The 12,346-nt window shown below is 44.8% G+C and overlaps 2 protein-coding genes across 4 annotated transcripts; one reads left to right on the plus strand and one right to left on the minus strand.

Moving 5' to 3' along the window:
* Nucleotides 1-174: 174 nt before the first annotated feature.
* Nucleotides 175-2,129, minus strand: LOC106817756. The gene is made up of 2 exons (XM_014822453.1): nt 1,627-2,129; nt 175-1,379 (listed from the first exon to the last, which is right to left on the minus strand). Exons 1-2 carry the CDS (start codon nt 1,783-1,785, stop codon nt 351-353), a joined length of 1,188 nt encoding a protein of 395 aa, XP_014677939.1. The 5' UTR covers nt 1,786-2,129; the 3' UTR covers nt 175-350.
* Nucleotides 2,130-2,471: 342 nt separating this feature from the next.
* On the plus strand, nt 2,472-10,667 carry LOC106817755 (uncharacterized protein KIAA0930 homolog). 3 transcript variants are annotated; one of them, XM_014822451.1, is made up of 12 exons: nt 2,635-2,735; nt 3,972-4,117; nt 4,360-4,464; nt 4,678-4,755; nt 5,526-5,627; nt 6,075-6,215; nt 6,757-6,859; nt 7,029-7,138; nt 8,516-8,690; nt 9,045-9,194; nt 9,555-9,600; nt 9,810-10,667. In XM_014822451.1, exons 2-11 carry the CDS (start codon nt 3,980-3,982, stop codon nt 9,593-9,595), a joined length of 1,143 nt encoding a protein of 380 aa, XP_014677937.1. In that variant the 5' UTR covers nt 2,635-2,735; nt 3,972-3,979; the 3' UTR covers nt 9,596-9,600; nt 9,810-10,667. The 3 variants fall into 3 exon arrangements, with proteins under 3 accessions (XP_014677938.1, XP_014677937.1, XP_014677936.1); XM_014822452.1 differs by lacking the exon at nt 2,635-2,735 and adding an exon at nt 2,472-2,489 and having other exon boundaries at nt 9,555-10,667; XM_014822450.1 differs by having other exon boundaries at nt 9,555-10,667.
* The last annotated feature ends 1,679 nt before the right edge of the window (nt 10,668-12,346 follow it).

The raw sequence follows: 12,346 nt of genomic DNA on the forward strand, positions 1-12,346 counted from the left end.
AGAGAGAGAGAGCAAGGGGGGCTTGGTTATAATTTTGGTATCAAATTGATTCTGCAGCTATCTCAGAGATATAAGGAAAGACGTTATTATGATATGCATCAGCATTGCACGGGGCTTCACTTCGTGCATACGAATCACGCGTAATGTTTGAAATAGCCATCGTAACAAACTGCATAATAATAAATAATTTATTTTAATAACGAACGCTACAACACAAATCACAGACACGATCACCAGCATCGATTCACGTCGTCACATTTCAAAATAAACCGCCGGCAGTACATCATCCGGCAGCTCGGCAATTGCATGCGAAAATTTATCGACACAATCATTTAAATCTAGCTGTATACCTATATCACGTCGTCGCGTTGCGGAGCTTGCTGTTCTTTGCTCCTGCGTCGTAGACGCTTTTCTATCCAGCGATGCCTCCGCTGTCTCCACGTCATTCCGTACTCCGATTCGGGCGTGTCGTACGCGTAAACCCTCCGGCAGCCTTCCCTCGTCGTCGCATCCCGCTCATTCTCGTCGCGAAACAACACGTGCCGAGACCGGAGCCTGCGACCGACTACGTTTAACGGCGTCGTCCGGAAGCGATTGTCAACGTCACCGTTTGCGTCGCGCCTACGTCTGTCGACCTCGCGCTCGTCATCGTAGCCGGACACGAACGCAGGGGAGTGCGGGTCGGCGGTGACGCTAACCCGCCTTCGCGTTCTATCACAAAGATTCGCGTCGTCGGTGAGAGGATGGGTGCGGTTCGCCAGCGGCAGGCGCGGGCAAGTCTGTGTCACACCACCGGAAGGTCTGTCTACGTCGGAAGAAGAGGACTGGCTCCTGTCTCGGACCGACGTGTATCTATGACGTTCACGTTCCCGGCACGGTTCATGACAGGCACTGCTGCCGCAACCACCTCCCTGCGAATCCCTCGTGCTCGGGACGCCGTCGCCGATCCCCGCACGTCGCGACTCGCTCGTCTGACGATGGCGCCGGCTGCTAGGTGGCGTGACGAGCGCGTCGCAGACGGGAGGCGGCTGCGACGACGCGCACGCTACGCTGCTTCTCCTTTTCGCTCGGTGCACGCACGCCGCCTCGGGATGAACGACCGCGTTGTCGGAGACCGCGTCGTCGGCAACGCCAGACGTTTCCCGCGCCGTCGGCTCGGCCGCCGTCTCGCGAGCGACCTTCAACGATCCTTCGACCGACACGTTGCCCGTCCCTCCGTCCGGTAGGCCACCGACGAATTCGAGGTGTGCTTTCCTGCGACGACGGGCCTTGGCACCGACAGGCGCCCTGTTACTGACCTCGGAGGTAGAAGCTTCTCTCCGCTGAACTTTGCGTGCCGACCGGCAAGAGCGTGCTCTGCTGTCAAAGTTTGGCGACACCTGGTGTTAAAAATAGGAGACACTTTAACTTTGCCAACGGATTTGAGATGTTGTAGGTTTATAGCATATTCTAAGCAGAAAGATATTCCGATTTTTTAGTGCCACGGAATCAATTAGCAGTTAAATGTTAAATAAGCATGCGCTCCTGCACAAAGTTTAATCCAAATCTTTTGTCAGTAAATAATGACACAATTTAGTGTGAGTAATAAATATACAATTTTTGTCACGCATTTTGTAGAAGTATTACCCAAGAGAAGCCACTTTGCACATCTGGCGGCACGACTCGCGCCGTGATGGGATGCTCAGCTCCCATTACGGAACGCGTCATGTACGGAAACCCCAGTACGGGACTCTCGGTGAATACCAGTTCTGGTTTCCGAGAGCTTCGTCTCCTTTTTCGTGGCATAGTTCAGTGCACAGACGTCACACCAATTCATGTATAATTATTTGCGACCAAAGAAGGTACTAGGTAGTCCCAGAGCCTGATCCAATGCCAGCGTTTGTTTACTGGCAGTCACTGCAGTGAGAGTGAGTGTTCTGTGTTGCTGTGTTACTGTTAGTGTTCGGTGAGATAGCACTACAGACTACAGTACGATCCACCGAACAAACCTATGGACACAGCCACGGGTTGCACGCCGGGGCTCTAACACCAACATATAATCATTGTTACGTTGAATTTTTATAAACCGTACATAACTATGAGAAATATTAATAAATGTTGATCTTCAAGTTTTTAAATTGCCGACGTGCATCAACAAAAGAACAGCAACAACAATATTTCGCGAATTATGATTGGTCCTTAACCTCACCAGGCACATGTAGCCGATATGTGCTTTTATGAAAAAAATAGTCATTTTCTTACAAACCTAATAAAAAATGAACATTATACAACTATTTAGTTTATGGTAATTTTTTATCTAATCAAATAACTTATTTTCTTACAGTAAATATTGATTGTAAGTATTTGCTAAATCAAGCTTTAGCGATGATATCATCGGAATTTACTATTATATAAATGTAAGGGGTTTCATGTGTTGGCATTTGAGTTCATTTGGAGCTGAGATTCCTGCTTTAGAAGATAATAAACATACAACTAACAAAATTTTTTCGGTAATTATAAGCGCCAAGTGTCGTAATTAAATGGAAAGAAAATACAGCATCCTGATAGAGCTCAAACTTGTAGCTACCCCCTCCCCTGTGATCGAAAAATAATTACTTAGGTCGGCTGTAGTGAGGGCGTCAAGAGCGTCAAAATGGCAGCGACCATCAGAGTATACAAAAAATCTTCCATCCACAAACTTCTAATCAGTATTGCCCAAGAAAGGGAGAGGTTTAAGCTGCATGAATCAGATGATGGTATGATACAATGACACTTATGATCACTTGACTAAATTACGCCAATCTACTTTTACTCGGTATTTTTTTGATAAGTTGTGACCCATCGACTATCGCCTCGTAATAATTACTGAATAGGCCTACTGTGTACTGTATTGTTTTAATCAATAAAATCGTGTTATTATCCGCGGGCCGCAGAACACACCGTTTTTATTAATGAATTCACGAATAGTATCATTCGTACTTCTAGGATTTTCCGTTATGTAGATGTAGTGGCTAGGCTATATATCTTCCCTTGGGCAAAATTGAGGGGTAAAGAGTAGGGACTGCCTTTAGGCTTTAGCTTAGGCTTTAGCAAAAATGCAATTTTTAAACATCACACGACATAACTGTACTCAACCAGTGATAGCCACAATTAGTTGATAATCGTGAATATATATGTGCAGTGTTGTCCCCAGGCTTTAAAAGCTCTGACAGGTCCAACACACCTTCACAGTTCAAGCTAATTTGCGACATCTCACAAATTCCCTAACAATAACATGTCGCAATCGCGTAACGGACATGACTCAATATTCTGCTGTGTTTACTTTTGGCAGTACTAACAGGATCATGCTGAATTTTCACAGCTTTATGTATATGTCTCAGAACTTATTTAGTTTCACTGTGTATCAGGCCGATTATGACACACATAATTCACTCCAATTAGTACAAACCCCTTCTGGGCCCTAACTTATCTATTTATAAATGACATGCTTTATGAAAGTCCTGGGGAAAACTCTGTATATATTAGGGGTGCACCGGAACTATCCGGCCGGATCCCCAATTTTTCAAGGTTCCGGTTCCGGCCGGAACTCTTCAGGAACAGTCGGCCGGAACCGGAACTTTTTCCTAATTTCATTTCTGCTACAAGCATCATCAAGATCAAAAGATCAGTCACTGAATGTAGTTGAGCATCAATAGAGTCAACTTCCTGACAATATAGTGTTAACAACTTCACACTATATTCTCAATTACTCATTAGTTAAGTGAAAGGTGCAGTGTTTTCTCTGCTGTAAAATCATAGGATAGAAGATGTGAAGGAATAGGAGAGAAGAGCCTTGCAGAGGCTGACTTCTCTATCAAGTCCATTATATTCAGTAACACGCTCGATAGAAAATTCACCATCCGACTAATTAGCTGGACATGATATGTGTTTGTGTGTAACTACAGAACGAATCATTTTTGACTCGTGTTTTTCGTCAAATTACATCTTTGTAGATTTTCTCATGGTGAACCACAACACGTTTTGGACACAGCTGTTCTATCACCACTTTGTGGACAGCCATGTACCGGATGAGGATCTTCGAGACGACATGCTCTTCTTTGTCAAAAAAACAATAACGTCACTAAGGGATCCGACGCAGGTCAGCTACGCCCTCGTAAATTTTACATCGATAAATCGTCGCATTTTTAACAATGCCAAAAAATTTCTACACGGTGACTACACTGTCTTTCAGCTTAGCTTTATTACGGTGTGTGTGTGTGTATGTGCGCATGCGCGTGTGTGTGCGTGCATGCGTGTGTGCATGCGTGCATGTGCGTTTGTGTGCAGGCTTCTTTGTCAACTGGTGACTAATTCGTGTCGAAATAATTTATTTGTGTACAGACAGAAATTGCAGTATTTAGGAAGCACAGTAAACAGTTGCCTGCTCTCGGGGAGGCCGACATAGACTGGGAAGAAACAGTTTATCTAAACTTAATTTTGCAGCAGGTAAGTTGATTGTTCTTTAACTTTAGCTCCATACTATGCAACGTTATCCCTACATTAGTATATTAGTTTCTAATGTTACTTTACTGACTGAATAGCTGTATACTCTCTTCTGGCGTCGTAACTAACCACGTTTAATGACGGATATTGTCGAGATATCCTCTGTGAGTGGGATGGCCGTCGTTGATGACCTTGAGCAACGATTGCTGTTGGCAGTTTGAGTATACGCTGACCTGTGCAGTCTGCACCCGAACAAGTGCCAAAGACCTGCAGATTCTCAAGCGCTTCTCCCAGGTTAGTTGTAGGGGTGCAACGAATCACAACTTCACGGTTCGGTTCGGTTTTCGGTTTTCACATTTCGGTTCGGTTATTTTCGGTTCGAATATTTGCGATCAATTACAAATCTTATAACACCAAACAGAAGTGCAAATTTAATAATCAGACTGGTTTATAAATATGAAATAATAATGTTTCCATACCATAGATCTGTAGGAGGCCGGCGGCTCAACATAAGTTGTCATTTTTGCAGACAAAATGAACGCGTTGACCTTCTCGTGGCATGTAGCAAGTGGTCTATCAATGTTATCTGCTCGCTGATTGGCCGAGAGTTTACGACCAGCCAATTGCAGTGCGCGTATCTCAAAAGCGTATATATCGGGTATATATAAAATGTGGAACCGAAACCGAGCCGAAAACGGAACGACGGTTCGAATATCCGAATGGTCGCGCAAAAACCGCGGTTAGTTGTAGCCGCGCGCTAGTTCAGTAACAGCTTCATTGAAGGATCCTCATGCCTGTCAGCCTGTCGAGACATTTTCAGGCTTTGCGGTTGGCTGTTATTTATCGAGGCTGATTTGAAGTGGTGTCTTTAAATGCAGTGTGTAAAATTACCCAGTGAAGTTTATGGAGATTTGTTGAATTTCGAAGCAATAGGTTGGCAAGTGATTCATCTAACAAACTTCTTCTCTGTAGGTGATAATGAATATTGAACACTTGCCTAGCAGAAGACGACTGTATAAGCATGTGGTTAAAGATTACATTATGTGTATCGTGTCCATTTCCAGCGTGTGTATGCATCTCCCAGTAAACGGCAGATGGACGGAAAGGGGGAGGAGGAACAAATCTCATATCCAAACATATTCTTCACCGTTGACAACTTTGACGAGGTATGTGGAAACCTATGATATCCTCGCAGCTTTCACCGAAAAATCTCTCAGAGCAATTCCTAGAGACTACACAATCTATCGACCATTTCTGGTGCACTGGCAGTCTCTATCACGCTCTTCTGTTTCATACCGATGCCTACTACAGTACACAATCTATTATCCGAAATTCTGAAAACCGAAAAGCTCCGAAAACCGAACGTTTTTTTCGTGGAGGTAGTCTGCACACTAAAGCTCACGTTTGTCTGCACAAGTTTCACTGCATAAATATTAATATGTTTGGCATTACTCATACATATTGTACTGTACCGCAATAGCACTTAGCTTCTTGAAAACTTGGGTTTTCAAAGCTTTTCAGTTTTCAGAATTTTGGATAATAGATTGTGTACTGTACTAGGCATCTGCGTCAAGCATGGGTATGTTCAATGCGGCGGTATTCTCTCTGGACAGATTTTCACGGACATCATCGTTCGAGACGGAGAGATGGTTTGCGTGGAGCTGGTGGCAGCTGACAAATGCGGTGCCTTCCAAGGAGTCATCTTTCTAGGGTCGATACGATACGATGCTCTGAAGAAAGTCTACGATGCAAGAGTAGGTATCGTCCTCGTACGTTCGTACAGCCAGCTGTGGATATACTATATACGCTGTATATTTCGTGGTGGTTTAATTTTTGCGAATTTCGCGAACGCGTCCCCGACCACGAAAATAACAACACGCGAATAACTCATACCGAATAATAGCGAATAATTCATAATTCACAGATCACGAAATTAACCACTCGCGAAATTGTCGGTCGAGTTTGAATTCGCGAAAATATCTGTACGCGAAAAACATGGCATATACAGTATATGCCATTGTTAAAGTTGTTGCAGTTAATACGGAATTTGGGGTTGAATTGACATTTCTTTGTCTAAAGTGAGTTGCTAGCATGTTTAAGGTCCATATAGTGCTTACATCTTTTGACAAATGTGGAGAATTAAGCTGTAAACGTTTTGTGGAAATATTCAAGTGTGTATATACATATTGCAGCTTGTGTGTGAACATGAGGTGCCTGTGTGTGTGTTCAAATATGATAAGAGAGAATATTACTTCTGACTGTGTAGTAGATACATGTATAATTATGCCATTGCAGACCAGCGTTTCTAGTAGAATGGCCAAGCGACTCTCTCTGGGTTGGTACAGGGGGCAGCAGAAGCGTGTTGAGTTTGTGCGCATGAAAGGCCCACAGGGCAAAGGTGAGTGAAATGATATCTTTTGTGTATAATATATCCCACAAATACAGCTTCTGCCATGTGAGCAGGGGACAGAGAGGAAGTAAATCAGCGCATCTACGTGCAGTTGGCGACAAAAACAAGTTTATTCTTACAGCGTCGCTTACCGTGTACTATCTACGCTGAAATGCAGGTCATGCGGAGATGGCAGTTAGCAAGGAGAAGTCATCGGTGACCGTCTCGGCTCCTACAACGCCCGACGAAGAATACTGGGCTGAAGAATTCAATCTTGAGAACGAAGAGGTGAGACTTGCGTGCGTGCGTGCGTGCGTAGGGAAGTGCATGTATGCGTTTGCGCCTGTGTGCATGCATGCATACATGCATTTCTCCATGTGTGTGTGTGTGCGAGCGTGCGTGTTAGTCTTAATGGCTCACCCACGTTTTTAGATGGTTTCTAAACACGCTAGCTCGTAGATGTTCTGTTTCTTTTTGATGCCACGCTTTTTTCCGAGCATGCCTCTCCCCAACTACTTCCTGCTATGTAACTATGTAAAAATATTTACCTTCTGTGCTTGCTTTTTTACGAAATCGATATCTGCACAAAGCTTTTTCTATGCACGCAATTTTGTTTGGTTGACTTAGAGACCGCAGAAGGTGCCTTCGTACCGTGGCCCCGCACACCAGAGGTCGAGGGACAGGCAGCACGCGGCGAAAAAACAAACGTCGAGTGCTGCCCACATGCAAGCGGCCGCAGTCCCTCTGTGCTCGGCTCGTGGCGGCGGCCGTGAGAGGCACGCGGCGGCGGCGGGTGCAGCAGCGGCGGCGGAGCCTGGTTGCCGTCAGCGACGCGTTGCCGGTGGCGCCACCGACGGTCGTAGCTCTCGGCGGTCCGAGGCGGCGTCGTGCGACGACCCCATCCAACAGAGGCTCTGTCCGCCACCGCACGAGGTTCATCTACGCTTCTTTTTTTTTACCTATGATTTTCGTCGATTTTTTGTTCAATGTGATCGCATGCTAGTAGACGTAGTCGCGTCTGGAAGGAGAAGAAGATACCGATGTGAAGACAGTCGTAGATGCTGTGCCTGTTGTTGTACAACGAGTTTACCTGAGGAGATGTGTAGGTAAAACAAAGTCTTCTACCTGAGAACAGGTGTAAATAGCAGCTGTACAGGTGGAAATAGGAAAATCTTTTTAATCTGAGAAGCCGTGAAAGTAAAACTGCGACACGACCCTTTACCCGTCGAGCCATTTTTACCCCCATTTTTTACCCCTCAAGCTGAACAGGTACCAATTTAATGACGATTTTATTTTTCACCCATTAAGCTGTGCAGGTAACACTTTAATGACATGTTTTTCACCTGAAAAGCTGCGAAGATAAAACAGCGACAGTACCCTTTACTCGTCAAGCCGTTGGGTAGCACCATAATAACGCGTTTTTACCCCTCGAGCCGTACATGTAGCACCATAACGACGCGTTTTTACCCCTCGAGCCGTACATGTAGCACCATAACGACGCGTTTTTACCCCTCGAGCCGTACAGGTAGCACCATAACGACGCGTTTTTACCCCTCGAGTTGTACAGGTAGCACCATAACGACGCGTTTTCCACCCGAAAAGCAGCGCGGGCGTTAAAAACGGACGTTTATTTTTTCCCTCCCCCCCTCCCTCCGCCGAGCACAGTCGGACTACGACAAGCGGCGGATGTCGGACCCGTCCGCGAACCTCAAGGCCTACGTGCAGGGCTTCCGTCGCCACGGCAGCCTGAAGAAGGTGCTCTCAGCCTCGCAGGACAATCTCGATTTTGACCTGAATGCAGACGGGTGGCACGAGGTCGAGGCAGGAGATCTGCTGGATGGTGAGTCACTCGGAGCGGCGGCGGTCGCCATGGCGACCGGGGGGGGGGACATCGGCGTCGAGCCGTGCGGTGGTTCGGTGACCGCGACCTTGGGTTGACGCGCTGTGTGTGATCGTTATTCTCGAATCGAGGAGAAGGAAGTGTGATTGGATGGTTGGTTGAGTAGAGTCGAGTGTGCGTCCCTGATTTAGGAATCGAGGGGAAGGGGAAGTGTGAATAGTGTGAGACCGTTAAACCGTGTGTGACTGTAGAAGTGACATGGTAAGTGAGGTGAGCGGGTTCTCGTAGCAACGATTCGAGGGGGTCAGACTCTTTTTGGTTTTGACCTTTCGCATTGGTGTTTTCTCCGGGCAGAGTTCAAGGCGGATAGCATCTATAACCGAGTGTGGGAGAAAGGTCTGAGTCAGGCATGGTATTGGCTTAAGGAGCGGCGAAGAGCGAGCTGCGTTGCTCTCAATGCATTCACTACCTATGTCACTCTCCCCTGGCAGGCTATCATAGCAGGTAGGTAGAGTACGTGGCTCATAGTATGTCACCACATCCGAGAAAGTGATGAGTGGAAAGAAGAAAAAAACATAGTGAACAATTATAAAATCACAAATAGACAATCGACAAAAATCGCAATCGACAAAAAAGAACAATTTTGAGGCAATACGCTCTGAATAAACATATTTCAAAGTAATTTTTTGTGGCTTGCATACATGTAAAGGGAAGTATAAATGCATAGTATCTTTAACCAGGTTTTATTCTTGACCATAGGTCCTACTCCACCTTGCTCCTACTAGTTTAAGGAGCGTGGTACCTTTAGGGAGCGGGAATCACGCATGTGAGGTTTATCGTCAGTACTGTCTCTTTGTCTTGCAGATGTTTTAGAGACAAGACAGCAGCCAGTTCTGACGTTCTAGTCGTGGTATGTATGAACTGTTCTAGGCAATTACCGTGGAGTACTTCTGTTTGTAAGAGTGATGCAGAGCGGCTGCATCATGGAATGTATGGTGCCTGGATAATCACTGAAAGAGAGAGAGAGCGATGAAATACAGTTGGTTTGCATAGATTCGCGTAGTGTTTTATACTCATTCAACATTGACCCCATCGGGATATCCTCCTTTATTTTTTCAGTTCGTTTTTTCTTCGATGGTTTGCCGTAAAATAACTCACGAGGCAGTAAACTTCTAGTATCAGCCGATCCAGCTTGCCACTTGTGCAGCACTCCACAGTTTAGAGCCGTCCAACGGTATATCACAATAGGTTTATATAGTCATGTTATCGTTGACTAGTTGCACTCGTACTCCTAGTGGCCCTCTTTTCTAAATGATGCTGAGTATACGGTTTTCTGAAGAGAGGTGCAAGAATTCCACAGTGGCTCTCCGCATGTACATAATTCGTGATAAATCGTGGTGCGCATTCCGGCGGATTAAATATGTTTGCTTCGTAGCATCGGGTTAGCTCTGGATCCCGAGTGGATTTCGCAGACGATATTCGGAAGGCTCCTCGTTGTGTTATATTACATTAGAAGTACCATTCCACGTGCGACGGCAACAGATGTCGGCTGGTGCCGTTAACCATGTGTCAGTGTGCTCTGTAGTTAGTGAATTATCTAGTCATGTGTGAGCTACTGAAGCGAGCAATCACTGATGGTGCGTTTATATGAGATATCGGATACGATGGAAGATGCGCTTGCAGACAAGCCTTGTGACACCTCCGTCCCAGCTTGTGCTAGTAGCGACACCTAGTGGGAAACAGTACAAACTTTTGTATTGGTGGGAAGTTTCCTGGTTGGGAGAGAGTAGTTATGACCTCTGTTATTGTGATTTGATGTTCCGGGTTCGTGTGATGTCTGAAATCTTAGAAATAGTATAGATAGACAAAATGGAACTATTTTTGAGCAGGTTTACGATAAAACTAATTGGAATTTGGTGCAAATTTCTGTTGACCTGAACAGAGAAAACAGAGGATATAGGATATAGGATATATGAATCAATTCTCACAAAAAATGTACTTACAGGTGATGTGATCTCTACTCAGAAATAGTCTGATGTAATTATGAATATGATTCGTTTTACGATTAATATATTTATTATGAATAGTTCTTCTTTTATGAGATGTAAGCGGTGTATTTTATTTTATTTTATTTACAATCACTGTTGTGTGAGGAAATGTTTACCGGTTTGGTTATTTATGAGTTCTTTGCTACCTCTAAGTCTTCGATTCGCAACTTTTGTAAATTATAAAACACAACGACTACTTAATGAAATGAAATTTGATCAGTGCAGCACCAGGGGCGTAGCTACGAGGGGCACGCGCCCCCTCACAAATTTTCTGTGCCCCCCCCCAGGTGCCCCCCCCACTGAAAATTCATGCTTTATAAAAAAAAAATTGAATTAAAAACAATGCCGCTAGAATAGTATAATACAAAGAAAAGATATATTGTGCCCCCCCACGAAAATGTAAGGCCCCCCCCAGTGCCCCCCGCTGAAAAAATCCTAGCTACGCCACTGTGCAGCACTATCAATAACACCGCTTATAAAATCACGTTAGTTCGAACCAAAGAGGTAACAGAAAGCATGGAAATATCGATGTTTCTAATGAGGCTGAGTTTAGGGTCACGGCCCTGTTATTTTTGTACATATCGTGTAACAGTGTTGCGTGAGCCATACTTGCCATTGTAGTCTATATGATGAGTTGCTACTGGTCAGTTTTGCTGAAGGGGTCGTTGTCGTATCAGGTACTACAGATATGTACCCGAGGTACATATATGTATACACAAAGTGTACCAGACTTGTACTACAGAAGTGTACCCTAACCCTAACCCTAGCCCTAACCCTAACCCTAACCCTAGCCCTAACCCTACCCCTAACCCTAAACATACCTTATATAAAAATATAAACATAATACTAAACAACCTAAAACTACCTCCTAATTATATAAAAATATAAACATAATACTAAACAACCTAAAACTACCTCGGGTACATATCTGTAGTACCTGATACGACAACGACCCCATCTGCGTCAGTTCTATGAAACGGACGGCCATATTAGATTTTGAGTCCGTGCCCAGTGATCTGGTATCACTGACATTGTAGTACCGATACTTGTGGGTTCAATTGTCACCTTTTATTTATCAGCTGCAAACGTGGATAGTATCAACCAGGCATAGAGCATTGATTATGAAGACGCGTTGCGGATCGTACGGCTCATAGGGTCTATGTCCCCCAGGGAACTATCGGAGGGTACCCTGGGTACGGTTCGATATATCGGAAAGTACCTCGGGGTACTATACGATATGTCGCTGCGTACCCTGCATTGTTCCACCGTACCCTGACTTTATATGGACGTACGTATTTCCGATGTTGTAAAACTAAAATATAAAAGCTAGCTCTTCGTTTAAAAAAAAGAAAATATAGTCAAACATAGCATACATTTTTATTGGATTGAGATGTTTTGAGGTTTCTTCTATGTGATGTGGTAACTTGACAGAGTGTATGTATTACGACATCAGTTGGCTGAAAGTCAGGGTACGGTGGGACAATGCAGGGTACGCAGCGACATATCGTATAGTACCCCGAGGTACTTTCCAATATATCTAACCGTACCCAGGGTACCCTCGGATAGTACCCTGGGGGACATAGACACTATGAGCGATCGTACGATGTG

Source organism: Priapulus caudatus, unplaced genomic scaffold (assembly GCF_000485595.1).
Source record: "Priapulus caudatus unplaced genomic scaffold, Priapulus_caudatus-5.0.1 Scaffold1853, whole genome shotgun sequence".
In the NCBI taxonomy this organism is placed as follows: Eukaryota; Metazoa; Priapulida; class Priapulimorpha; order Priapulimorphida; family Priapulidae; genus Priapulus; species Priapulus caudatus.